The sequence below is a fragment of the Sciurus vulgaris genome, assembly GCF_902686455.1.
Source record: "Sciurus vulgaris genome assembly, chromosome: 9".
Taxonomy (NCBI): domain Eukaryota; kingdom Metazoa; phylum Chordata; class Mammalia; order Rodentia; family Sciuridae; genus Sciurus; species Sciurus vulgaris.
Window position 1 is genome coordinate 142,895,395 of NC_136469.1, and position 26,948 is coordinate 142,922,342.

At 52.1% G+C, this 26,948-nt stretch overlaps 1 protein-coding gene across 3 annotated transcripts in view; it reads right to left on the bottom strand.

Moving 5' to 3' along the window:
* The window catches only part of AFAP1 (actin filament associated protein 1), a 135,371-nt gene that overhangs the window by 53,669 nt on the left and 54,754 nt on the right, over positions 1–26,948 (bottom strand). For 2 of the 3 annotated variants that reach the window (XM_079154342.1, XM_079154341.1), the window contains exons 2-6: positions 25,981–26,109; positions 24,437–24,531; positions 10,795–10,903; positions 4,155–4,366; positions 1,245–1,424 (exon numbers count right to left, since the gene is read on the bottom strand). In XM_079154342.1, the coding sequence (XP_079010468.1) occupies positions 1,245–1,424; positions 4,155–4,366; positions 10,795–10,903; positions 24,437–24,531; positions 25,981–26,107 (723 nt within the window). In that variant the 5' untranslated portion in view covers positions 26,108–26,109. Of the gene's footprint in view, positions 1–1,244; positions 1,425–4,154; positions 4,367–10,794; positions 10,904–24,436; positions 24,532–25,980; positions 26,110–26,948 lie in introns of those variants that run through there. The other variant, XM_079154343.1, reaches the window with a different exon arrangement.

A 26,948-nucleotide genomic window follows, 5' to 3' on the forward strand; every position in this document is an offset into this window, starting at 1 on the left:
TCCTTCAATAAAGTTGGAAAAGTTATTTCTATAATTTTTTCCAAATAAAATGACCAGCATAAGCATCAAATAGCCTGGCACACGAGATGACAAAGAACATGCACTACAGCAAACACAAGAGACAAAACCACGGTCAAAACCAGCCCCGCTACATCTAGGGAGATGAAGCCAAACAACCATTTCTAAAATAAACTCAGAACTGTACGTGATACTTATCACTTGAGAAAGAAACAAATGGAAATTCTAGAATGGAGAACCACCACTATGAACGAAGCGTGCTCCCTCAAAAGCACAAGTTAGGATTCTAACTCCCAAGGGGATGGTGTCAGGACTTCTGGGAGGTGGCTCGGTCACAGGGTGGTGCCTCATGGGTGGCATCGGTGCCCTGACAAGAGGTTCCAAAGAGCTGCCTTGCCCTTGTCACCATGTGCAGGGAGAAGACAGCTCTCCATTACAAAGCAGCCCTCACTAGATGCCAAAGCGGCGGCACCCTGGTCTTGACCTCCCGGCTCCAGAGCTGCAGAGGGAAGGCTGAGTGAAAGAGGACAGTCACAGATAGTCTCATTGAGTAGGAGCCCGCCTATTTATTTATTTTTGTTGTTTATAACTCACCTACCCTATGTTATTTCATCAAAGTGGCCTAAACAGACTAAGGTAACTACCATGATCAAACCTAGGAACACAGTAAACAAAACAAATTTAACAGCAGATTAAAAACTGCCAAAGAGAAAAATAGTGAACTGGAAAGTAGCAGGAAAAAATAAGCCAGACTAAAGAAGAAGAAAAAAGGACAGTAAATAGAAAGAAAAGATAAGAAGTAAAGTTGAGATAATCTAACAAACTTAAACATTGTCTCAGGGAGGGGGGAATGGGGCAAAGCTATAGTTTAGGAAAAGTTCTGAACAATTTTTCCCAAAAGAAGACAACCTACCAATTTAAGAAGCCCAGCATATATCAAGCAGAATAAACAAAAAGAATCCATATCCAGACACCATAAAGTGAAACTACAGAAAATAAAAATAAAAGAGAACTCCCAAGGGGCAGCCTTCAAATGGGGACAGATGGACTCCTTCAGATGGGGGCCAGATGAAAAGGGGTCAGGATCGGCTAGCGCATCCAGCTGTCGGAGACGGAACTACTCTGCTTGATTCATGCTGCCTATGCTTGAAAAGATACTAAAATAAAACAGGATCTAGGAAGAGATCTGGAAGGAAAATAGCTCAGAATCCCAAAAGGCAGCCTACCTTCAGCCACTGCTCAGCCTGCTCCTTGCTCTGGACTGCGAGAACGAGGGGGTCAGTGCCTTGTTGGGTGATTTTCAGCTCATGCTTCTTCTTTTTGCTGTCTTTCGGGATATATGTAATGTTGCAGCCATGGAGAGGCAGTTCCATCTGAGGCTGCTGGTCCTTGGAACTTTTATAGCACTGCATTCAACACAGAAAACATTTGAACTGTAAGAAAGCCTGAAGAGAAACCCGATAAAACCCAGCACAAGGAACCACGAGGACAGGCAGGCTTGGGGAGGCCTGACCCAAAGTGGACGTGATCAGCAGCTGCAGACTAGCAGGTGTCCAACACACTGTGCCACTCCACATGGGCTCCTGTATCCACCTGTTAACCCAGCAAAAATTTAATAAGCATCCAGAACATGTTCAGCAGGAAATAGGATGAAGCCTATGTCCCAGTGGATTTTCTTCACTAAGTGAATATATTTATATAAATAAAACATACCAAACACTTAGATTTACATGAAAAATACATATATAAAGTATACTCTCAGATTTGCTGCCACAGAAAAGCCCTGACCTGGGGCCACAGTCTGAAGATGTGGATGCCTGTGGCCTGTGTGGCTTGGCCATGGCCATCCCCTTCTGAAAGGCAGGCAAGTCGTTCTAGTAAGGGCATGAACACCAGTGCCTGGAGTTACCAGGCAGCTCTGCCCACACAACCAGCCTCCACTCCAAGTCCACTGCGAGAATGGACTCCCACAGCTCCTGCCTACTCTCCGTCTGTAGCAGAATCGAAACCCTGACCGCAGCCTTCGCCTGCCCCGTTTAACTGAAGTTCTCAGACTCTTAATGGGAGTCCACAGTCCCAGAGGTCAGACATCTGGGTCCTCGCTCTGCTAATGTGATCTGGTCCGAGGAAGTTTCTTTTCTGAGTTCACGTCCTTATTGGCAAAATGTGTTCTGCCATTGCTAGTACTGATTAAAGTACATGAATCATCAGCAGCAATGGCACCTGCTACCAGGCACCGAGTGCTCATGTCACAAGAGGCATCTCATACAAGTTGTCACAGCTTTATGTGCTGCAGATTAGGGCCTGAGGTGAGCTGGGTGACTCCAACAGGGCAACTGAAGAGTGGCCGACAGGACTCCAGCCCTGTTTCGGTTCTGAAGGGGGTTTCTGGGGGCACCCCAGCAGCCACCCAAGAGCCACCTGGGCAGAGGCCCTCAGTTCCAGAGGAAGCCTCACAAAGCGCTGCAGGCGTATGCGTGGGAGGACAGGAGAGGATGCCAGGGAGGGACACCCATTCTGCTCACAGCCCTCAGTACTGGTCACTTCTAGAAACCACGTGCTTTTATCCTCGTGGCAGCTTTTTAATGTCAACAGGGTCATCTGAGTAGCTGGATCGTAGGTTATTTCCGAATGGAAAAAAGTTTCCTAATAAAAATAATAATTCTGGGCTGGAATTATGGCTCAGTGGAAGAGCGCCTGCCTAGCACGTGTGAGGCACTGGGGTCCATCCCTAGCACCACATATAAATAAATAAAATGAAGGTTGAACAACAACTAAAAAAATCATTAAAAAACAACAACTAATTCTGATCTTACATTTTATCAAAGACCATGCTCTGCCCTGCTTCTCCATTAATTTCTTCTTTAACTTTTATAACTACGCTCTAGGGCAGTGAGTACCATCCCAGCATGGAGAGGGAAACTTGTGGAAGACAAACTGGAAGAGAAGGCAGGGAAGGAGGAGGACAGTGGAGAGGTAAGGGAGGGGACCAGGGACCAGGACCCCCAACTGCTAACCCCAGGTGACTGCGAGGCTCTGCACCGTGCCATAGCTTCTCCCTTAGCTGAGAGCTGACCGTGTATCCCTGTGACACCCACACTCTGCAGCTCCTGGGTCACAGCACAAACAAGAACCATGTTAGTCCTGCTTCTTTCTTGCTCTGAAATTCCCAAGGGCAGCATTTTTGGCACAGTCTAAATCTGGGAGAAATTCAGGCCACACATGTGGAAAAATATGTACCCTCAGTGTTAAAAAAAATAAACAAAAATATACACTGTCCTAAGAATCTAAGAAAATAAGACTCTCATAATTCATAGTTATAATTTTGGTTTAAAAAAAGGATCATCTGTTCCACTAGAGATGAAGCACAAATTCCCAGGTTTTCTGTTTTAACGACACACCTTTGAGTGATAGTTTTCCCCAAGTTTAATTTTTAAGCAAAACCAAAGGTAAAAATGTACCCTATAGTTCATAACTCTGACCATCAACCTTAACAGGAAGGGAGAGAGGGAGGGAGGGAGGGAGGGAGAGAGAGAGCCAAGAGCAGGGAGTGAGCAGGAGAAACACCCCGTTCTTGAAGGCCCCCTTCCTCATGGAGCCCTAGGGATACACAGGCAAGGGATCTGCGCGTTCCGCCCTGCTTCTGGGCGCTCACTCCATCGCTCTGCTCTGCTGCTCTGGTTAAAAAAAACAAAAAAGCAAAAAAACAAAAAAAACTTGGCCCTAAGCGTTCCAGAAGAATTTCCTCTCCTGCACCTCCTCTCGAGCCTCCTACAGCTCCCCACCCCACTGCCATGACCTGGCTCTGAGGAATCCACTGACTCACTGCAAATGAGAAGGTCCATCTTGCAACCTCTGGCAAGTCAACCAGAAGACTTGCAACCTCTGGCAAGTCACAAGCTGTGCTTTCCACTGACACAAACCACAGGCACAGCTCAGCACAGGAGCAGCTCCGTCCACAGACAGGGCAGCCCTGAGGACAAGCGAACCAGGCATGGCCCCGGGCCCTCCTGGCTGGGCGCTGGCCAGTGGCTCCTGGCGCTCACTGAGCCAGAGCACTGCCTCCCACGGGCTGGTGTCAAAGCCACTGGCCCCTGTGCCCTCTGGCTGTAGGGCAGCTGACCCGAGCACCTCACCAGCAGCTTGGCGTCCTTGACGACGCACAGCAGCTTGGCCCACTGGCCGAAACGCTTCTTGCGCAGCAGGAAGGCGCAGATGCTGGCGTCCTTCACCAGGTCCATGGAGGCCTCCTCCGAGGGCCACTGGAGCCGGGCCTGCTTCCCCTTCCCGTCTTCCTCCTCTTCATCGTAGGACTCGTAGGAGCTGCTCATCGCATCCGAGTCACAATCTGCAGGGACGGAGCAGAATAAGGGGACCGACCTTGAAGCCATTCACCTCGGGCTCAGAGCACATCATTCATCTCTGACAGCTGAAGAATCTCATGAGAAAGAAGCATCTGCCTCTTAAGAAAAAATGACTCTCGAGAGTCCAGCACGGAAGCTTGACACAGAGTTTCAAACTGAAGTGTTCCAACTCCTCTCTCTAACACCACCTCTACACCGCCCTCCTGGGTTCAGCACTGGCCGGCAGGCCCCAGCCTCCCCGCAACCTGTCCCGCACCTGGATGGAGAAGGCCTCAGTCTGCACACCTTCTTGCCACTGACCTCACCACATGCACAAACCCCTGGACTTTCAGGGGCCAACCAAAAACTGCATCTCCCTGGAGTCACCCTCGGAACCCTATGGGAATTTTCCCCACCCTTCCAGCAGAGTTCCCCCCATTCAGCAACACTAACACTCAGACCAGGGTTGGTTTCAGGTTTGCAAATATATCATGCTGTCCCTCACCTCGGGGCCTCTGCTGTGCCTCTGCACCCTCTGGCTTTGCCTGGGTGAGTCAGGACTTAACTCACAGATGTCCCCTACTGCAAGCCCTCCCTGAATACCAAAGGTGGGTCCTAGGCACTAGCCTGTGACCCCCAAAATCCATGTGCTGAAGTTTTAATTCTCATGTGACTGCATCTGGAGACAGGACTTTTAGGTAGCAATCAAGGTCAAATGCTGTCAGAGGACAGGATCCTACTCCAACAGGACTGGTCTCATAAGAGGAGGAGGAGGAGAGATCTCAGTGCCGCCCTGCCACACGAGGGCGCAGTGACAAGCCAGCACCCACAGGCCAGGAAGAGGTCCATGCCAGAACCCACCCAGTCGGCCCTCCACTCTCGGAATTCCCGCCTCCAGAACTGCACTCTGGTGAATGGCATTTTGCTCCGACAGCCTGAGCCAAACTGGGCCAAATGCTCCCATTTCCACACCTGACACAGACGCTTCAGGTCACACACCTGCTGCATACACCTGTCTCCCACCTTAGGCTGGACATCCTGGGGGAAGGGAGACCCTCTTGGTGGATGTGATATCCCCCGAACCTAAGAAGTACCTGGCACGGGGCAAGTGCAGAAGGAAGCACTGTTAGGTGACTCTGAATCACGCCGAGGGACGGGGCTCACCCCGTGTTCAGCACACACCTGTGACTGTGGCTACTAACCAGCACTCAGCCACGCTGGGGGTGAGCTGTGTGAGGCAGCGACTGACTCATTTTTGAAAACCTTCGACCCCTGGAATCTCCTGGAACACGTTCACCGCTCAAAGCATATTTGAAGAACAGACACCTGAATGCAGAGTGGACGACAGCTGAGGGCAGCACAAGGTCACGACAGACCTTCCGCACACCGCCAGGGCAAGGGCAGGAGAGCACTCAGTGGCCACACTTGCTGTTCAGTTTCCCGGCAGAGTCGATACTGGGGCCAACAGGAAGATGCGCAGTCGAAGGTGAACTGTCAGTGGTGAAATGAGCCAAGGAGGACGTGAGGCAAGAGCTCGGACTGCCGGAGTAACCCTGGCAACAGCCCTGGGCGAAAGGCGGGGCGGGGCCCGCGGGAGGCGCCTACAACGCTGGGGACAAGAGATGCTGAGAGCCTGCCGCCAGGTGCCGAGCAAACGGGACCGAGGGCTTGGTGGTCGCTGTGGGCAAGAATGGGGCGAGCAGAGGGACGGCACTCTGGTGCGGCCTCCCGTCCACCCTCCCCGGGCAGGAGGGGTCTCTCCTCACTCTCCCATCCCACCACCACAGGCTCACCAGCGCTCACCCATCAGCCCGCTCACGTGCTGGCACAGGGACCACCACACTGACGGCTGAGTCGAAGCCAGCTCCCTGTGTGCTCGCCACACTGAGCCCTCAGCAGCTGGCGGCTCAGGGCCGCTGCGTGCAGACCACGGCTGCAGATCACCACCCACGTGCCCACAGGCTGGAGGGGCGGATGCTGATCTAGCGCGACCCATGTCGTCACAAACAGGGGCTGGGAACCACGTGTGCAGGACACAGGAAGAGAGGCCTTCTCATCCAGACCAGAGACAAGAGGTGGCCCACAGAGGGAAGCTGAAGGAGGGGAGCGGCTGAGCGGAGCACTGTGGGCCTGACCCTCTCAGTAGCCTCCCGGGGCAGCGAGGGCTGGGCCAAGGCCACCTGTGCCACCGCCTGAAGTGACCAGGGTGGGAGGGCTTCTGGGGTGGTGGGGCTCTGCCCCTGGCCTGGGAGTGGTTGCACACACAGTTCGCCTGTGGGAATCTCTGGTTGTATATTCAGATTTTATGCCCTTTTTGATAAATAGACTGTATTTTCCAACATAAGGCTTTTACAACAGCCCTGGGTGGGAACATGGCGCGGGGAGGGGAGCGACGAGCATGAAAGTGGGCACGGGCCGGGCAGGCAGAGGCGCGCGCCGGGCTGTGGGCCAAGCAGATCGGACGGCGGTGGGCGTGAGCTCAAGGTCAGTGTGGAATCCATGATCCCGCAGAGCTCAGCTCATTCTCCTGGACCATCAGTTCGATAAACACTTAATGAGCACGTGAAGAGAACTAGGGAACGGACTCACGGCAGCGAGGGCGCTCCCCTGACTGCACTCCCTCAGTGCAGCTGCTGAGGGGCAGCTGCCAAGGATGGGACCTGCTCCAACTAGAAGGCCCTCACTGGTCCTCTCAGCCACAGGAGAAGGGGACAGCTGGGCCACATTTGGAGAAAAGAAAGAAAGATGCCCAAAGGTAAATAATCTGCCCCAGACCACACCCTGACGAACGGCAGCCGGAACAGGAAGCAGGCCTCCTGATTTTAAACCGAAAAGTAAACTACCTCTCCAGGAGCCTGTCTCATCTCTGGGAATGGGCTGAGGCCGACAGTTAAGAAAAAGACAGTAGGTTCATTGTCCTGCCTTCTGAGAGCAAGACTGAGTCATTTCTAGACAAACTCAGCCAAGCTAGGAGGCACAAAGAGCAGCTGAGAGTAATGGAGCCTCAGGGAGAATCACCTTGGCCCGACAGGCCTCAGCCATTGCCCAATGGCAAGAACGCCATCCCCTTACTTCCACACCCAGCAGGCTGTCTGGTTTCCAGCACTTAGACAGTGGCTCGGGTCCAAGGAGCCAGCCACGGGGCTCTGTGCCACACTGGACGGTAAGGAACACTGAAACCACTAAGGAAGACAGATTGGGGAAGGAGGGCAAAGAGTTACTGACAGCCTCCTGGTCCAGTAGTGCAGGGCTCGGTACCACAGAAACATGATGGGGAGGGCTGCGGTTGAGGGCCACAGCAAGGCTTGGCACCCCGTGTGGATGTCTGCACTTCATATGGGAAGCTCCAATAAGCTACTATCTTCAAAGATAAAACACCCAACCCAGAAAAAAATATCAGGAAAGCAATGGCAATGTGCACCCCTGGCACCCCTGGTGACCAGAGACCAGGAACCCTCGCTGCTGAGGTCGCATGGCACCCTGGCTTTCCAAGGCCATCCCTCAGATCACCCATGCAGTTGCCCTCATCCCCTCCTTCAGAGCCACACAAACTAAGACAGAGGGCCAGTGAGGAGCAAACCCTGGCATCCTCTCCTCCATGTCCATCCCCCAAGGAAGCAGGACACCAGGTTCACTGTGACACACTGGCATTATCTAAGCAGTGCCAGAGCCACCGGGCCTCTCTTGGCTTCTGACCTTGCTTTATGAAGGGAAGGGAGACTGAGAGTCGGAGCAGAAAAGGGTGGCTCCCCACGCAGCAGCAGGCGGCTGTGGTTCTGATGGCGTCTCCAAGGCCATGCATTAAAGGCTGGTCCCCAGGGTGGCACATCAGAGGTGGAGACTGATGGGAGCTTCGGGTCGCAGGGGTGTGCCCTGGAAGGGCTGTGGGACCCTGCCTCTGTGTCCTAGCCATGGCCATGCATGCCCGCCATGATGTGCTGCCCTTGCCAGAGGCCAAAGCGGGAGGGCCACTTGCTGCTGAACAGGAGCCTCCAGAACTGTGAGCCTGCTCTGTCAGTCGCCTGGGACTTCGTCACAGCCACGGGAGGTGACGAAGACAGCCTTCACTTCTGTCGCATTTCAAGAATTCTGAGCACAAAGTTGGGTCCGGTGTGAGGCATTTCACACACACACAAAGATGGAACTGAAACCCAGCATGGGAAACCAGGAGAACAACGCCAGGAGCCTGCGGAGCCGCCACCCGGACTTAGTCAGCCATGCGTGCTCACATGCCTGACACAACGGATGAAGGTCTTTACCTTCTTTGGTCTTAAATTCTAGCGGGGAAGAAACAGATAATAAACAGATGAATTCTAAAGGATGGGACTAAGTCCAAGTAAAATACATTAAGAAACAGAGCTGATGTCTGGAGCTGCTCTCTGACTTTGGCATCAGGCCGTAATGAGAGTAGCCATGCTTGACGCCTGGGTCTCGTGCTCTGGCGTCACAGAGGGCTGCCATATCACCCACCGACACTGACTCCACACACAACCCGCACAAGGCCCACGCTGAAGCAGAGGAACGGGGGCAGGGATTCCCCAGGGCAGAAGCGGTGCCAGGTAAGGGGTGGGAGCTGCAGAGCCCTGGGAGCCGTTGTGAGGACTGAGGCCGCCTCTCCTGGGTAGGGCGGAAGCCACTGGAAGGTCTGAGTAAAGAAGTGACCTGCCTCGTGCTTTGAATGCCTGCAGCAGAGCCCAGTCTTGGTCTAAAGACACAGTAACTTGCTCAACTTCTCTGAGACTCAGCGTCTCTGAGATGATCCTGTCCTTCTCCGAGCTACTATGAGGATCAGCTGAAGGACAGGGGAAAGGCCCTGTGACCCTGAACGCCCTGGGGCAGGTGCACTGCACCTGTGTTCACCGTGGCCCCGACATGCCTCAGAAGCCAGGACCATCCCCAAACATGAGCTGTATCGATGAAGTTGATGCACACGTGCCCACACCCCCTGAAATCGGGAATCATTCCAAACCGTGCTCCTGGACAGGAGAGAGGGAAGAGGGTGCGAGGAGAGGGCACGTAGCAAGCGAGAATGAAAATGAAAATGAAATCGGAAGCCAAACGAAAGCGCTGAGTGGGTCTGTGCTGTGTGCAAGGGTCAGGTCACAGCACTGCCCCTCTCTGGGCCAGCTGCGGCCTGGCAGAGGGAAAGGAGCTCTGGGAGATGATCACCAGCAGAAGGCCTGGGCCTGGAGACACCTGCTCTTGAAAGAGCCCCTGCACTCGCTGCCACTGTGGCTTTGGTCTCCAGTGACCATGCGAGGGACCAGTGCTCAGTGTCTCAAGCCTGTTGATCTACCTTTTTGGCAGGAGAAGGTTTACAGGCTGAGGAGGAAAAGGGGCACCTTTCAACATATTAGATTTCTTAATCTTCGGAACTTCCAAATTGACTGTGCCTCGTGGCCAACTTGAATTTCTCAATTTGGAGCATATGTTAGGGCTGGGGCTATACATCAGTAGGGGTGCAGAGAGAGGACCCCAGGGAACTTGGTGTCACCTCCCAACACCAGGTTAGGCTCTGCTTTGCTGAGATAGCCATGCCCGTTTGCTGCCAAGGAAGGGAAAGATCCGAAAACGCCAGACCCCGTGGAGCAGAGACCTCAGGCAATGCCACGTCAACTCTGGGCTGGAGGGCGTGTCTCCTGAGGCAGAAGCCCGGGAGGCGGCTGCACGGAGGCTCCTGCACTGGCGACCTCGGGGTTAAAGTCAGAAAGCACTCTCACTTGTCTCAGACCCATCTTCCATAAAACAAGCACCCCCCAGTGGACAGACAGACACAGTTAACTTCGAGTTCTCTGGTGGACAGACGGACACAGTTAACTTCAAGTTCTCTGAGACAGCAGACCCTGCCTGAAGATGGAGAGCAGAAACAGCGTCAACCATTCAAACCGAAGTTCCAGAAATAGTGAGAGAGGGGATTTCAGCATTGGCACGTCACTGAATCTGAAGCCAGCGCGGACAGACGTGCTCCTGAGGGCTGTCAGCAGGCACCTACCAGGTCAGGAGGGCAATGCCTTGGGCAAAAATGTCCAGGAAGCCTGCACCCCACAAAAGAAGGAACCAACAAGCGAATGGAAGTCTGCGACCCAGGGACCTGTGACCCCACCCAGCACCACACCTGGGAGGGACACCCTGAGCCAACTGGGAACAAGGGACAGGTGGCGCACAGGAGTGCCCCACAGGGGTCGCTTCCCTTCCGACAGAGGGACGTTTCATCTGCTGCCTCATCTCCCCAGCGCGAGGCTCCGCTGCCTGAGTCACCAGGAAGGCGGTCATCAGACGAAGGCACTGGCAGGCACCTCGGCCTTGCCAAAGCCCTTGTCCTTGGGTCCCCACTCCCTCTGCCACAGGTCTGTGGCGCTCCAGTGCCAGCCCCTGCGTACCCAGCGAAGCCCTGGGCTCTGCCACACTGCTGCGAGCCGCTGGGCCCACTCACTTGACGTGATGTACTCCGGAGCTTTCCCAGGACTCAGCGGCACAGCTTCCTCGTAATAACCTTCCGGGAGCGAGCACGTCGGCAAAGGTGGAGGCCCGCTGTCAGGAGGCTGAGGGAAAAAGGAAAACTGCTCACATCCGTGACCACTGGAAGGAAATGGCCCACTAGCAGGCGTTGGCCGGCATTTCCTGCTTTTCCTTACAAAGATTATGCCAAAAAAGAATCATCCTGCAAAGAGGCTCGGAGGTCAGCTCCTGACAGACTCCAGTGGGCTGCCCAGGCACCCTGGCCACGGCCACTCAGTTCCCAACATGCTGGAGCTCCCCACTGGCACAGCACCATCTCGCCTAAGTGTACTCTGCACACGCTGCGTCCCAGGCACTGAATCCCCTTCCCCCAAATCCGGCCAGACTGCCCCATGCCCAGTCATCGGCACCTCTGCAGCTGAGGCGGTGTGCGTCTCCCATCCCTATGATCCCCACCACCCACCCTCCAAGGTGAACTCTCCTCACCGCCGCGTCCCTCAGGTGAGCTCCTGGAAGGGAGGCACTCGACCCACACGGCTGAACCACGAAGGGTTGACCACACCCTCAGCACGCCTGCAGTCAAAGGGTGCCAGCTACCTGGGCACCATCCCTGAGAGAGGCTGGAAACCGTGCATTGGAAGGCGCCTGTGCTACCAAACAGCCCCCTGACACCAGGTCCTGACTGGTGCTGAGGCCCCCCTGGACAGGAGGCTGTTGATTTTAGCCTCCAGGAGAGGTGGGAGCCCCCTCACACCTCCGACCTCCGAGTTCTTTCATCTCCCTTCTCTCCCTGGACTGGGTGATGACTCCCGTCCACACACCTGCTTCCTCCTCTGGATATGGCGGGAGCCTCCTTCTCTCCCACAGATCCTTCCGCCAAGAGAAGGGCGGGGAGCTGGACAGAAGCCCAGCAGGAGGACACTGTGTGGTTCATGTCGCACAGACGCAGACTCGGAGGCCCAGAACCTGACGCGAGTACTGACTGCGCGGGGTCTTCAGACGCCACCTGTGTGCACCTAGAAGCTTCTGTATCGGTCTTCCCTCCTGCCCGCCCTCAGTAATCCATACTATTGCACACCATCCATATTCTCTAAATAAACGGGGAAGGAGTACGTCACAGAAAACGGAACGGCACAGAGGCCGCAAGGTGAAGATCTACCAATGTCCAAGTAGCACAAGGTTCCAGTGAAAACATGGCTTTTGTTTTTTATTTTTATGTAAACTCTCTATAATGCAAGTCCAGCACTTTCCACTGAACTCTGAGTCCAGAAGTCCTCTGGGAATGACTGACCAGCTGCTGCATGTGTCCCCATAGCCAGCTGAAGGAGGAGGGTTCACCCCAGACCATCCGACCTCGCCGCTTCAGACCCTTACAGACAGCTGCTCCCTTCCACCGGTCCTGTTCCTGGACTGAACAGTGCTCTGTCAAGGCTGTGTCCTGCACCGCCCCTCACTTGGGCCCACGCCAGCCCTTCACATCCTCCTGTGCAGGCCGCTCAGAAAGGAACCTGATTTGTGAAGTTGGCACCAGGGTCAGGGTCTGGGCAGAGGGCCACGCCAGGGTGAAGTCCTGCTTGCTGCTTTTGGAAAAGAGTCCTTTCACTGACGGAGAGTCTTCTGTGCATGAACGGCAGGGTGTGCCAAATTTCTGGAAGGATGGTGAGACCCTCAGCTGTCTCAGGCCAGGGGCAGCATCACGGGGGGCTGCATCCAACAGGCTTGTTACCCACAAAGGTCAGAACTCTTCCTCAGTGCTGCAGGCCAAGGTGAGAAAGGCCCAGAACTGTCTGAGTTGAGGGATTTCCACACAGACACTGTCAAACCCTATGGTGGCCATAGGGTTGTTTGGCACAGCCTTTTAAGAGACATCTTCTAGATTCAATAATTCCACCTCTAAAAATATATGCCTAGAAGCTTGATGGGTCATGGGAGGCAAAAAATCTATGAGAAGGTTCTCTAGAAGTTTTCTGTCAAGAGCTAAGAGCAACCTACTTGTGCACCCGAAGGACAGCACTGAGCTGGGTGGCCTGCCACGCCCACAGGCAGGCACGCAGAGGCAAGGCAGCCTACAGTGCCCACCGAAAAACCCCCACCCTGCTGAACGAAAACACAGCTCTTCTCTCTTTCTATTACGTGTTTCTGCTCGTGCAGTACAAAGGCAGAAGGCCACTCACCAAAAGCGTTAACCTGTGGTGGCCTCTTCACTATACACATCTGTGTGGCTTGGTTTTCAACAGACTATATGTCACTTTTAAGTTCACTTAGAACATGAAACTATTTTCACTACAAAATAGTATCCCTGGAATTACTCCCACAGAAGCCCTCTCCTTACTCTGGGGACCCGGCGCAGGGTTCTGACACTTGAGCTTGTCAAGGTCAAACAGGCAGAGGGTGCAAACAGGTGCCTGACCTGTGGGGCCAGAATGTGGGGGACCAGCTCCTCCAGAGCCTTTTCTGTCAGTCCAGTTCACTGAAATCACGGTCAATGTGACTTTGAAAGGTACTAGAGGGGGAAGGCAGGTTTCCAAAAGGGATAGAGGGGACCAGAGGACAGGCAGGAAGCAAGAGCATAAAGTGACAGGCAACGGCCAGCGTGGCTGCTGGTCCCTGCAACCTCCCTGCAGCCCATGCCCAGCCCCTGGCCTGTGAACCAGGGCACTGTTGTGACATTGCACAGATGCCTCGCACCCACTTCATCGGCAAGAAACAGCACAGCTGCAGCTGCTAGTGCTTCCAGCCTCCCCCAGGCCTTCCCCTCCCGCCACCCCCCCAAGCCTGGGCTTCTTGACTTTCTAGTTTGGGAGTCACGAGCTTCTGCCTCTTCAGTCGCATCCCAGGAAGCAGTATTCACAGTGAGAGTGGTCATCTGCCACCTTGCTCCCAGTGGAATGGTGCTGTCACCTCAATGCCCACCTTTAGGAAAGAGAGGCACTTTCACATGGGCCTCTGCCACCCCATGCCTACTGCCACCTCTGCCACTGTGGCAGTAAAGGCCACACCTCGGTAGCGGTGTGGGGTAGATGGGAGCAGACCGTTCCCAGTGCCGCTGCTGGTTCAGCAACACGACCCAGGAGTCACATCTGGCCTACCTGCGCCAGACACCATTCAAGACGCTGTGTGTTTTTCTCTAGTCAAGAAAATGACACTGACATGCCAGTGTTCCAACCACGATGCCACTGCAAGGAACCAGGCTGAGGAGTGAAGAACTCCCTCAGGCCGCATGGGTCACACAGCGCCAGTGTGAGTGCCAGCTGCTGGCCAGAGCTGCAGAGCAGCGGGGACTGTATCTGTGCCCCTCGGCACCGTCACTGAGGTCCTGAACACAGGAGGTCCAGGCCGTGACCAGCAGTCCACCCACAGCTCCAGGACACACACACAAGGACCCACGCTTCCCAGGGGACCTCGCGGTTCCCACCACCGCACCCCACCCAGGGCTGCTACTGTGCTCTTGGGGTGGCGCCTTGCCTCTGGCCCTCCCCACCACCTCCCGCGCCTACCCGAGGTGTTTGCATGACAACAACCATGGAGCAAGAGACCCGATTACAGCTGAGAAAAACTCAAGCCTGGAACTTAGGACCACTTTCTGACTTTATTCCGATACATTTTTTTTAAATTTATTTTTATTGTAAACAAATGGGATACATGTTGTTTCTGTTTGTACGTGGAGTAACAGCATACCATTTGCATATTCATATATTTACATAGAGTAATGATGTTTGATTCATTCCATTATTTTTTTCCTTTCCCCCCACCCCTCCCACCTCTCTTTTCCCTCTATACAGTCCCTCCTTCCTCCATTCTTGTCCCCCTCCCACTCCCCATTAAGAGTCATCATCCGCTTATCGGTGAGATCATTCGTCCTTTAGTTTTTTGAGATTGGCTTATCTCACTTAACATGATATTCTCCAATTTCATCCATTTGCCTGAAAATGCCATAATTTTATTATTCTTTATAGCTGAGTAATATTCCATTGTGTATATACACCACAGTTTCTTTATCCATTCATCAATTGAAGGGCATCTAGGTTGGTTCCATAGTCTGGCTATTGTGAATTGAGCCGCTATGAACATTGATGTGGCTGTATCTCTGTAGTATGCTGATTTTAAGTCCTTTGGGTATAGGCCAAGGAGTGGGATAGCTGGGTCAAATGGTGGTTCCATTCCAAGTTTTCTAAGGAATCTCCATACTGCTTTCCAGAGTGGCTGCACTAATTTGCAGTCCCACCAGCAATGTATGAGTGTACCTTTTTCCCCACATCCTCTCCAACATCTATTGTTGCTTGTGTTCTTGATAATTGCCATTCTAATTGGGGTGAGATGGAATCTTAGTGTAGTTTTGATTTGCATTTCTCTTATTACTAAAGATGGTGAACATTTTTTCATATGTTTGTTGATTGCTTGTACATCATCTTCTGTGAAGTGTCTGTTCATTTCCTTAGCCCATTTGTTGATTGGGTTATTTGTATTCTTAGTGTAGAGTTTTTTGAGTTCTTTATATATTCTGGAAATTAGTGCTCTATCTGAAGTATGAGAGGCAAAGATACTCTCCCACTCTGTAGGCTCGCTCTTCGCTTTGCTGATAGTTTCCTTTGCTGAGAAAAAGCTATTTAGTTTGAATCTATCCCAGTTATTGATTCTTGCTTTTATTTCTTGTGCTATGGGAGTCCTGTTAAGGAAGTCTGATCCTAAGCCAACAAGGTGAAGATGTGGACCTACTTTTTCTTCTATAAGATGCAGGGTCTCTGGTCTGATTTCAAGGTCCTTGATCCATTCTGAGTTGATTTTTGTGCAGGGTGAGAGACAGTGGTTTAGTTTCATTCTGTTGCATGTGGATTTCCAGTTTTCCCAGCACCATTTGTTGAAGAGGCTATCTTTTCTCCATTGCATATTTTTGGCACCTTTGTCTAGTATTAGAAAATTGTATTTATTTGGGTTTGTGTCCGTGTCCTCTATTCTGTACCATTGATCTACCTGTCTATTTTGGTGCCAATACCATGCTGTTTTTGTTACTATTGCTTTGTAGTATAGTTGAAGTTCTGGTATTGCGATACCCACTGTTTCATTCTTCCTGCTAAGGATTGCTTTCACTATTCTGGGTTTCTTATTCTTACAGATGAATTTCATGATTGCTTGCTCTATTTCTGTGAGGTACATCATTGGGATTTTAATTGGAATTGCATTGAATCTGTATAGCACTTTTGGTAGTATGGCCATTTTGACAATATTAATTCTGCCTATCCAAGAACATGGGAGATCTTCCCATCTTCTAAGGTCTTCCTTGATTTCTTTCTTCAGTGTTTTGTAGTTTTCATTGTAGAGATCTTTACCTCTTTGGTTAGATTGATACCCAAGTATTTTATTTTATTTTTTTTTTTTGAGGCTATTGCAAATGGAGTTGTTTTCCTCATTTCCCTTTCAGCTGTTTCATCGCTTGCGTATAAAAATGCTGTAGATTTATGCGTGTTGATTTTATAGCCTGCTATTTTGCTGAATTCATTGATGAGGTCCAGAAGTTTTCTGGAGGAGGTTTTTGGATCCTCTAAATATAGAATCATGTCATCCGCAAATAGTGACAGCTTAAGTTCCTCTTTTCCTATTTGTATCCCTTTAATTTCTTTAGTCTGCCTAATTGCTCTGGCTCGAGTTTCGAGGACAATGTTGAATAGAAGTGGTGAAAGAGGACATCCCTGTCTTGTTCCTGTTTTTAAAGGGAATGGTTTCAGTTTTTCTCCATTAAGAATGATGTTGGCCATGGGCTTAGCATAAATAGCCTTTACAATGTTGAGGTATGTTCCTACTATCCCTATTTTTTCTAGTGTTTTCAGCATGAAGGGGTGTTGTATATTGTCAAATGCTTTTTCTGCGTCAATTGAAATAACCATATGATTCTTATCCTTAAGTCTATTGACATGATGGATTACGTTGATTGATTTACGGATGTTAAACCATCCTTGCATTCCAGGAATGAACCCCACTTGATCATGGTGCACAATTTTCTTAATATGTTTTTGGATAAGGTTTGCCAATATTTTGTTAAGGATCTTAGCATCTATATTCATCAAGGATATTGGTCTAAAATTTTCTTTCCTTGATGTGTCTTTTCCTGGTTTGGGTATGAAGGTGATATCAGCTTCATAGAATGAGTTTAGCAGGGTACCCTCCTTTTCTATTTCCTGAAATACTTTGAGAAGTATTGGAATGAGTTCTTCTTTGAAGGTCTTGTAGAATTTATTCCTATACATTATAATGGTGCATCCAAATTGGTTTTCTGGATACAGTAAATAAAATCTACTCAGGGCAAAAATTATATAATCTAAAATAAGAAAACCAGGGTTCAAGTTAATCCCCCGCACACCAGCAGCACCCGAGGCACTCAGGCCTACGCCAGCTCCCCACACCTCAGGTCCCCACGCTGCTGAGGGACTGGGCTGGACAGTGGCCACTCTCACCAGCTAATCAACTGCACACATGGTTTCCGTCCCAATACCAAGAGCTGAGTGGACACTCTTCTTTGCAAAATGACAGTCTTCGGCAGATCCCGCCCATCCCACTCTGGTCTCCAATCTGCACCCCAATGCCTGAGAGGACGCTGGGGAGGCTGCTCGTGTCCCTCATGCCTGCTCCAGTTCTGTTTCTGCAGGACATACAGGGACGGCCCCAGGCGGCGAGCCCTCTCCCCTTCCTCCTCCACCAGGAGGTAGGCACTCAGGAAAAGCCGTGCACGCGGGACGCCTGCAGAGAGGGGATGGAAGGTGCAGGGCTGCCGAGCTCCGGGCTTGCCTGTGGGATGACCCCGGAGAGTCTAAAAAGAGGAGGAAGAAGGGACACATGGTCCCACCACTGCGAGGACCACAGCTGGCTCCACGGGCAAGTGAGCAGTGCTCCTGCTTTCAGTCCCAGGAACTGTCAGAACAGCAGCCCTGACGCCTGACTGTCTGTCACGCCTTCTCAGAGGGACCCTGCATGTCATCTGCCCACAGGTAGCAAAGGTGCTGTGAAGTATGGGTATAGCAAGGGTGAAGGGCAGCCACGGGGTGGCATCAGACTTCGCTGACCCCCAGAAAGTGGAATGGCAGGAGGGGATGGAGCCAGTGCTTTATGGGGACTGATTACAGTCATGGAGACGTGAGTTCTGGAGCTGGCAGGTGGTGACGGTGGCACAGCACTGTGCGTGTGCTTAATGCCATGAGCTGCACACTCGAGACTGGTTAAGATGGCAAATTTCGCCAGGCACTGTGGTGCACACCTGTAATCTCAGTAGCTCAGGAGGCTGAAAAAGGAGGATCTTGAGTTCAAAGCCAGCCTCAGCAATGGCAAGGCACTAAGCAACTCAGTGAGACTCTATCTCTAAATAAAATACAAAATAGGGCTGGGGCCAGGACTCAGTGGTTGAGTGTCCCTGAGTTCAATCCCCAGTACCGAAAAAAAAAGATGGCGAATTTCATGCTACGTACATTCTACCACACTAACAAAAGACTTCACGGTATCTACTGGCACAAAGAAGCATCAGCTGTATGTCAGCTCTGGCGCTAAAGTCTCAAAGACTCAGGCTGCACCCTGCCACTCTGCATACTGCGACCCCACGCTGCTTAACTTAGCAAGCGGAGGTGTTTCAGAAGCCGGACCCAGCACCACGTGTGCAGCACCACGGCCCCAAAGGAGTCTGCCCACTCCTTCCTCCTCCACCAGGAAGACAGGAGGCACTGGTGCTGTTTGGAAGAGGAGGAAGTGAGTTGAATGGCACTGGCCTGGACAGAGACAAAGGGCTGCTGAGCGCCGGGGGCTGCGGCCCGTCAGCACAGACATACCATCTACAGGGAACCGCTCACCGTTGCGCACACGCTCTCAGCACTTGGGGCACATGAGGGAAATCAGTTCGAGCCGCGCAACTCTCAGAGCGAGTCAAAACAAAGATCTTTTGGCAAGTGTAGCTCTCCAGAAAGGGCCCACCATGCCTCATAGGTCTTAGTCTATCGCCATCCCCCGTGGGGACCAAGGGGCTACCACGGAGGGGCACGCACACACCTGGTCTCAGGAGGAGCCGTGTTTCCACTGCACACATGCCTGCCCCTCTCAGGAGCACCTCCAGACTCCCCCACCGACAGAAGTGCCCGGCTTGCCAGGAACAGGACACTGCGGGCCGCCAGCAGCCTGCTCCAGGGCAACACAGGAGTACTCCGACGGTCCCTGAGTCTGAAGCATCATGCGCCACAGAGCTGTCCCCACATGGCCTGCCCTCGAGCCGCGGCCAGCGTTTCCCACCTCCTATCAACGTGAGAAACAGAAGCACAAGGAGCGGGCCGTCTCTGGCAGCTGGAGGCCGAGCGGAGCTGAAGCAGCGTGGAGACTGCGCAGCTGCGTGTGCACTACCAGCCGCAGTGGGGATGAAGACAGAAGGACCGTCCACCTCTAAGGCATTTGTGCACAAGCACCATGACAGGCTTGGCGCCACCTAAGCAGCTGCTCCCCATGCCGCAGAGGTGTCGCGTAGGAGGCTCCCAGGGCTTGTGCGTTGCTCCTGTGCAGGTCCCAGACTTCTCTGTGCAGCCTGCCTGCCCAGCACTGCCAGTCCCCATCACGCCCAGTCCCCTGCAGTTCCAGGTGTCCTCAGTGTTCCAGAACATCCGCTTTATTACAGGACTGTGCAGCCCATTCCCATTCCACCTCACTCCAAAGAAGCGAATGGTCCCGAAAGTCGATTTGCCAGGAGCAGAGGACCACTGGCTGGAAGCCGGTTCACCGAAGGCAGATCTCACTTCCTTGGTGGCTGGCGTGCCTGCCGAACAGCATACTCACCAAGCAACTCTTCAAACATGTAGCAGAGCTTTCTCAACCAACCACCTGATGGACTCTCGGGGCTGCCAGATGACCATGAGGCCCTATGCAGAATGCCCTGCTGGTGCCCATGAATGCCAAACACTCACGCCAACACGCCCTTACAAGTGCCTACGAAACAGCCCCACAGATGCGGGGTATCTAATGCACCAGCGTTGTTCTTTAATTCTGTATTCCTGTAACTATGTACTTCATTATTACATAAACAGACAAAAAATGAGCACAGGAGAGTTGACAATTCTCTGAGATGTTCTCAAAAGATTTGTCAAGACAAACTGAAAAAACAAGATAAGAAAAAAGGTTCTTGGTCTGTTCTGATCTGGATGTGAGGTATCCCCAAGGCTCCTATGTGAATGCAGGGACGTTCAGAGGTAGTGACTGGATTGGGACAGCTGGGACCTCATCAGCCCAGGCTAGTCTGAGTGCACTGGCTGGGTGGTAAGTGTAGGCAGGTGTGTGGCTGCAGGGGTGGGTCTCAGGGGTGTGTCCTGGAAGGGTGCATCTTCCCCATGGCCCTTTCCCCTCCCTGCTTCCTGACCAGTCATGAGCTGAGCAGCTTTCCTCTGCTGGGACCTTTCCCCACGATGTGCCGCCTCACCCTGGGCAACAGAGCCAGTCATCTATGTATTGAGACCTCTGCAACTGTCATTCTCAAGTAAACTTCTCCTCCTCTAAGCTGTTTTTGTCAAGTACTGGGGTCACAGAAACTCAAAAGCTGACTGAAACACATAATTGGAGATTTCAGTCTATAATGGGCAAGCTTGTTGCTCTTGGGCCTTCGGTGGAGGTGCCAGACACCTATAACAGGGAGCAAACTACTCACCCCATGGCAGGAAGCCCAAGAGCAAGAGGAGTGGTCCCACAGCGCCCTCTGGAGGTGTGACCCAAGGACCTACGGCCCTCCCACAGGGCCCCTCGTCCTAAAGATCCAAAGCCCTTCCCAAAAGCACAGTCCAGGAACCAAACTTACAATACTTGGTCCTCTGGGGACATTTAACATCCAAACCGTAACACATGCCAAACTCAGATGGTGTTATAAAAGCTGGAGATCACTAATGATGTGATCACACAGTCAATTAGAAGAAGCACAGCCCAGTGAGTAGCCCACATTCAAAGAACGCAGCTGTCAGACGTACACCAAAAACAATCACTTTACAGCAACAGCCACTCCTGGATAGTGAATAAAAAATGCTGATTCCCAGGTACGAGGGCCACCAGGGAAAAACTGCCCATTGGTCAAACTGCTACTTAAAAGTTACTTATTTAAATCAAAATATTGAAAGCATATGAGTACCTTTTGGATTTTTCTCAACACTTTTGGTTAACCAGCTGCTCCTGGCACTGTGAGAAGGAGGGTTTCTCTCACACCTTCAACCAGGCCAATCTGCCCCAGCCATTCAGCAGACAAAGCCACGGCACCCAGAGGGCAGGGGACAGTGACGGACAAGGAGATGGGAGGAAGGAGGAGGTTGGACAGGTCAGCAGGTGGCAAGCATATTTGAGGGGAAATCTATAGAAGTGATCTGATGGGTCAGTGGTAGAAAATGTTGGCCAGTCCACAGGACCGTTGGTCTGAACTGTCACTCAAACTGATACCCTGACACCTGGCCTACAGGGCAGGCCAGCAAGACAGGCTCTGAGAGGGTACACGGCCACCACCACTGTGCTGCCCGCTTCCAGGGGTTTCTACTTCACCTGGACCTCAAGACACCTTTCCCGTGTGAAATGTGATGATGAACACAGCACGCAGCATGTTGAGACCTGTCCCAGGTGGCCACAGGCTCAAGACAAGCCAAGGAAGAAAGACAAAAATAAACCAGCAGATGCAGACCTGGGCCGCAAAGAACTACCGAATTCCATCTACTTCCTCATCCTTCGGCTAAGTGATGTATCAGTAAACAGTATTAATATTGTTGAATCATATACATCCAGAGTAAAAGTTCATATTGCACCTAAAAGGAATAAATGACATAATGAAAAGTAGAAAGCTAATTAGATCACAAGAGTTTGCTGCACTACTTTATCATCACTGAACACTACGCCACTGCACCCAGCAGAGCCCCATGCCTGCACCACCTAAACTGCATCAGGGGCACCCTGGCCTACACCGCCTAGGCACCCCAGGCTACCCCATCTAGACTGCATCAGGAGCACCCCAGGTTATACCATCTAGACCGTGTCAGGTGCACCCAGGTTACACCGTCTAGACCATGTCAGGTGCACCCAGGTTACACCGTCTAGACCGTGTCAGGTGCACCCCAGGTTACACCGTCTAGACCGTGTCAGGTGCACCCAGGTTACACCGTCTAGACCGTGTCAGGTGCACCCAGGTTACACCGTCTAGACCGTGTCAGGTGCACCCAGGTTACACCGTCTAGACCGTGTCAGGTGCACCCCAGGTTACACCGTCTAGACCGTGTCAGGTGCACCCAGGTTACACCGTCTAGACCGTGTCAGGTGCACCCAGGTTACACCGTCTAGACCGTGTCAGGTGCACCCAGGTTACACCGTCTAGACCGTGTCAGGTGCACCCAGGTTACACCGTCTAGACCGTGTCAGGTGCACCCAGGTTACACCGTCTAGACCGTGTCAGGTGCACCCCAGGTTACACCGTCTAGACCGTGTCAGGTGCACCCAGGTTACACCGTCTAGACCGTGTCAGGTGCACCCAGGTTACACCGTCTAGACCGTGTCAGGTGCACCCAGGTTACACCGTCTAGAAGGTGTCAAGTGCACCCCAGGTTACACTGTCTAGACTGTGTCAGGTGCACCCAGGTTACACCGTCTAGACTGTGTCAGGTGCACCCAGGCTACGCCGTCTGGACTGTGTCAGGTGCACCCCAGGCTACGCTGTCTGGACTGTGTCAGGTGCACCCCAGGCTATGCCGTCTGGACTGTGTCAGGTGCACCCCAGGCTACCCCATCCTTGCTGTGTGTCAAGCATACCACCGTGTTCGCACAATGACAAAGTCCCCAAATAATTCATTCCTCAGATTTTACTCCCGCTGTTAGTTGACTTGTAACTGTGTGTCATCATCATCTTCCTGGTTTTTTGTTTGTTTGTTTGTTTTGGGGTTTTTTTTGTGGTTCTCTTTTATATTGGGGATCAAATCCATGGCCTTGTGCATGCTAGGCAAGTACTCTACACTGAGCTATATCCCTGCCCCTTTTAATTTTTTAAAGTTGCTGAGGGTGGCCTTGAACTTGTGACCCTCCTGCCTCAGCCTCCCAAGCAGCTGGGCTGATGGGTTTGCACCACTATACCCAGCAGGAATCTGCACTTTTAACAAGATGCCCGGGATGTATGGCTTGGGAAGTACTGTGCTAAATAGAGCGGCTTGTCCAGGACTGAATGCCAGCCCAGCCTACAGGGGAGCATGTGAGAGCCCTGCTGAGAGAGGCCGGATCTGGAATCAAAGGTGAGGCCGAGGTTCTGCCTCCCCTAGGATGTCGGCCTTCAGCAAGCCCCACACCATCACTGCACCTCCACCTCCCACCTCCATCTCCTCTCGGGACAATGGCACATCGTCCACATGACAGGGGTGTTTCAGAGGTTCTGAGAGGGCAAGTTGTGAGCACCAAGGAAACGACCGTGGCCCTCGTCTGTGCTTTCACGTTCCACAGGTTCAGCTACTTGCAGTCATTCTTGGTCCAAAATATTGTGAGAAATTCCAGAAATGAACAACCCATAACTTTTGATTAACTTTTGTTGTAGCACATTATTGTAATTATTCTACTTCACCATTAGTTATTGGTGTTAAATGGCTATGCCTAATTTATAAACTAGATGATCCTGGGCATGTGTGCACAGAAAAGATCACAGCCTAGGAGCGGTGTGGCTGCATGGGTGGCCTCGGCACTTGTGGGCCTGGGAGGCACCCTGGGGATGAGGGGTGCTGTGTATGTGAGAAGGCAATGCAGTGACGTGCGAGCCATGGTGGGAAGCCAGCAAGTGCTACAAAGCTAACTGTGTGCACCTCCTAGGCCCTGGTCCTCTCCAGGGCAGAGACAGAGGCACATGGGACATGGTCCTGCCTTCCCCTCGCTGTCTCCTGGCAGGGAGAGAATTAGATGACTCATCCTAAAAGCAAATATAGAAAGAGAATTGCTAAGTATCCAATTTTGCCTTAACTTTGAATGAAAGTCTAATTTTCCTGACTAAGCAAGTTAGAGAACCATAAAATGCAGAAAATGCTGAAGAACACAGACTAAAACTGTGTATGAGTCTCTCCAGGTGGGGAAAAAGGCAGAGGAAGGAAGGAAGGAACCAAACAAATTTCAAACGCATAAAGTCAAGCAAAATACATGTTCTGGAAAATGTTCACATTTTTCTCTCTTAAAAAAAAAAAAATTGAACTCTTAATTCCAGAAAAAGCTTAGCAATGAATAGTCAAGTTCTAGGCCAAGGCATTCAGGGTTAACCCAGAAAGAAGGTCAAGTGTTTAGGCTCTGCTGACGTGTTTTGCCTGCCAAATCCTGGTTTTTCTTTGTTGTTTTGTTTTCTTAATCTGCAGAACAGATTCCCAAGAATCTGCAGCTCCAGTTACAAATTCCCAAGTAATGTGTGGCTCCAGTGATCGGCAAAGAAACACCACCTCCCTCAGAGAAGATAAAACTCAGAATCTACCTACAGCTATACCAGTGCTTCTGGGCTTAGACACAGGCATGCCTCAAGCAAAGCAATGCCTTTAATCTGGAACTGGGCTTCCACCACGTGCCCTGGAGCTCAAGGGCAACCAGACCTCCAGGGTTCCAGAGAAAAGTGCAAAGGTGTCACTCACCAGCCAGGGTTGAGGAATCTCTGGCAGAGGCATCTGAGGTGGTGCTGGTAGGCTGTTGGTCTCTTGCTTCTGAGCATGATCCTTCACTTCAAAACCTGTAAGTATTAACCAGAACCACAGAGCTGAAGGAGGAGGAGCAGGAAGACTCTAGCAGCTATCCTTCCCCAAGCCCCATCTCAAACACTCTGCAAATACTAGGCTTTCTAATCTCTTAAACAATCCTGCAAGGCAGGCACATCCTTCTCCATTTTACAAGTGAAGAACTTATGGGGAGAGAAGAGGAGGGGAGAGAAGGGGCGGGGAGAAAAGAGGAAGGGAGGAAGAGGGAACTCTACCACTAAACATTTTTTTAAAAATCAATGGGTGGGTTTTTAAAAATTAAAGAGCTGAAGGAAGTATTAGTGAAGTGGAAAATATCAGAAGATGCATCCCGAAGGGAGCACGTGACACAGGGTGGGAACTGCGTCTGCACCCACCATCAACCAGGGCCCACGCCACTCATGTTCTGGGAGTAAAGACCCACACCTTCCTGACTGGACGGTGAGATCTGATCACCACGCCGTGGCTTCACAGGCCAGACACCAATACACAGCACACCTGAAACAGGTGGCGCGCTGGTCTGTGTACACATCTCAAAAAGGAAGCATAAAGGAAAACCTCCCACATCTCCTCCAGCTCTGGACCCCAGAATCCTAACATGGTGTCCTCAGGAGGGCCCCTGCCACTTCTGCCCTCGCTGACCTCGTGGACTCTCCTCTTCGGCGCTCTCCTAACACTGCAGTGTTCTGTAATAGCCTGCAGGCCTCCTGGGCCACTGTTCTTCTGTCTTACCCATTTTCAGAAGAGTCCACACAGTCCTCAGGCCTGAGGCTGCGAGCCGAGGAGGGGCCAGCCTGTAGTCCTGGCCCTGGGCTGGCATCTGGGGACATGGATTTCAGGAGTTCCCTTTCTGGCAAGGGTAGTTATGGTGCCTGAGCTGCTCATGCAAACAGTAGGGCTTATGCTACACACCTGATTTCCCGAGACTCTGGAGTTCTGGCACATGCTGGAGGGGGCCTACACGCGTGGGCACTGAGTCTCTGTGCTGCTTCCTCAAGGAAACAGCACACAGGCTGCTGCACTTGTGTTGTCGAGGAAGCGCCCAAGTGACCCTCACAGGAGGCGGAGCACACACAAGCCCATGTGTGGGTTCCCCGGGCTCTGTGGAGGTCTTTCCCCTCCCTCAGACAGAGCTACGTCCTGGGCACGAGCAAGTACAACTATGTGTGAGTCCTGAGTGTCCTTCCAGCTAACATCAGGGTGCTCTGGGGGACTCCAGCACACACGTGATTCCATTGGCTCCTGGAGGCTTAATATTTCTATACCTAGAGGTTAGAAAGAGTTTGTGCCAGGTGCCATGGATAAATAACTTGGGAAAACTTGGTGAATAAACAGCTTCACAGGTTAGTGGACAAGTGAATACGCTTCAGAAGGAAGGCAGAATTAGAGGTGGCATGGGAGCCAGGAGCCTGGGAATAGAGGGCGGGGAGGTCTGGCTGTGACACCTTTGGGTGACTGGATCCTCAGCAGGATGTTGGTCAGCGCAGCCTTCTTCTCCCTGACAGTCGCGGTGAGATATTCATGGTCCAGGAGTTCCAGAAAGAGGCGAAGCTCTACTATCAACTCTTCCATGGCTGAAAGTGAAGGAGAGGGCAGAAAGAGTCTCGTTAGGCCTATTGATCTGCAAATGCAAACAGGAAGCTAAGCTCAGCGTGCCCGGTCCCTAAACGGAGCGCTCCAACGTGACAAGGGCGCGCGCTGCGTCACAGACGAGAGCCGCGCACCCTCACTCCTCTACTTTTGCTTTTAGGCACCAAGACTCAGTGAGGAGAGCTACGACCACAGAGACGAGCTACGACCACCGAGACGAGCACCTGTACCGAGCCTGCTCTGCTGAGGCCAGGAGTGTGGTGCTGGCATTGACAATGTCGTCTGCCTGTGCAAGACCTCACAGGTGTGACGTCCTCACACGTTGAGAGAAGGCACACCAGGAGCACGAGGCGACTGCAGTGCTCCTGGTGGGGAGAGCACCCGGGCTCCGCCTGGCAATGAGCCTTCGGCTGTGCCGCCCTGGCGTGTCAGAATCTCCATTTTCTGCAAAGGCTCTGGAAGCTTCTCTTCCCAACCACTCCTCCAAGCGGGCAGGGCTTCTCCAGGCACGCCCACCATGACGTGACTCAGGACAGTGTGGGTGAGGGAGGGGACCTGAGAATGCAGGTGTCTCTACTAAGCCAGGTGCAAACCTGCTCCAAAGCCTGAGCCATGCCGCCCTTCTCACCTTGCTTTGTCAAATGCGGCTGCTTGTCATAAACGTGTCACATGGGTGTTACCATGAAATGGCTGACTGACGGAGCTCAGTGAGCTCATCAACATTTGCCAGTTTTAAACTGCAACATGACAGATGTCCACTTATTCACCCACACAAATAAAAGCTGATGCACCTGGGACTTGCTGACGTAGGCAGCTATTTTCG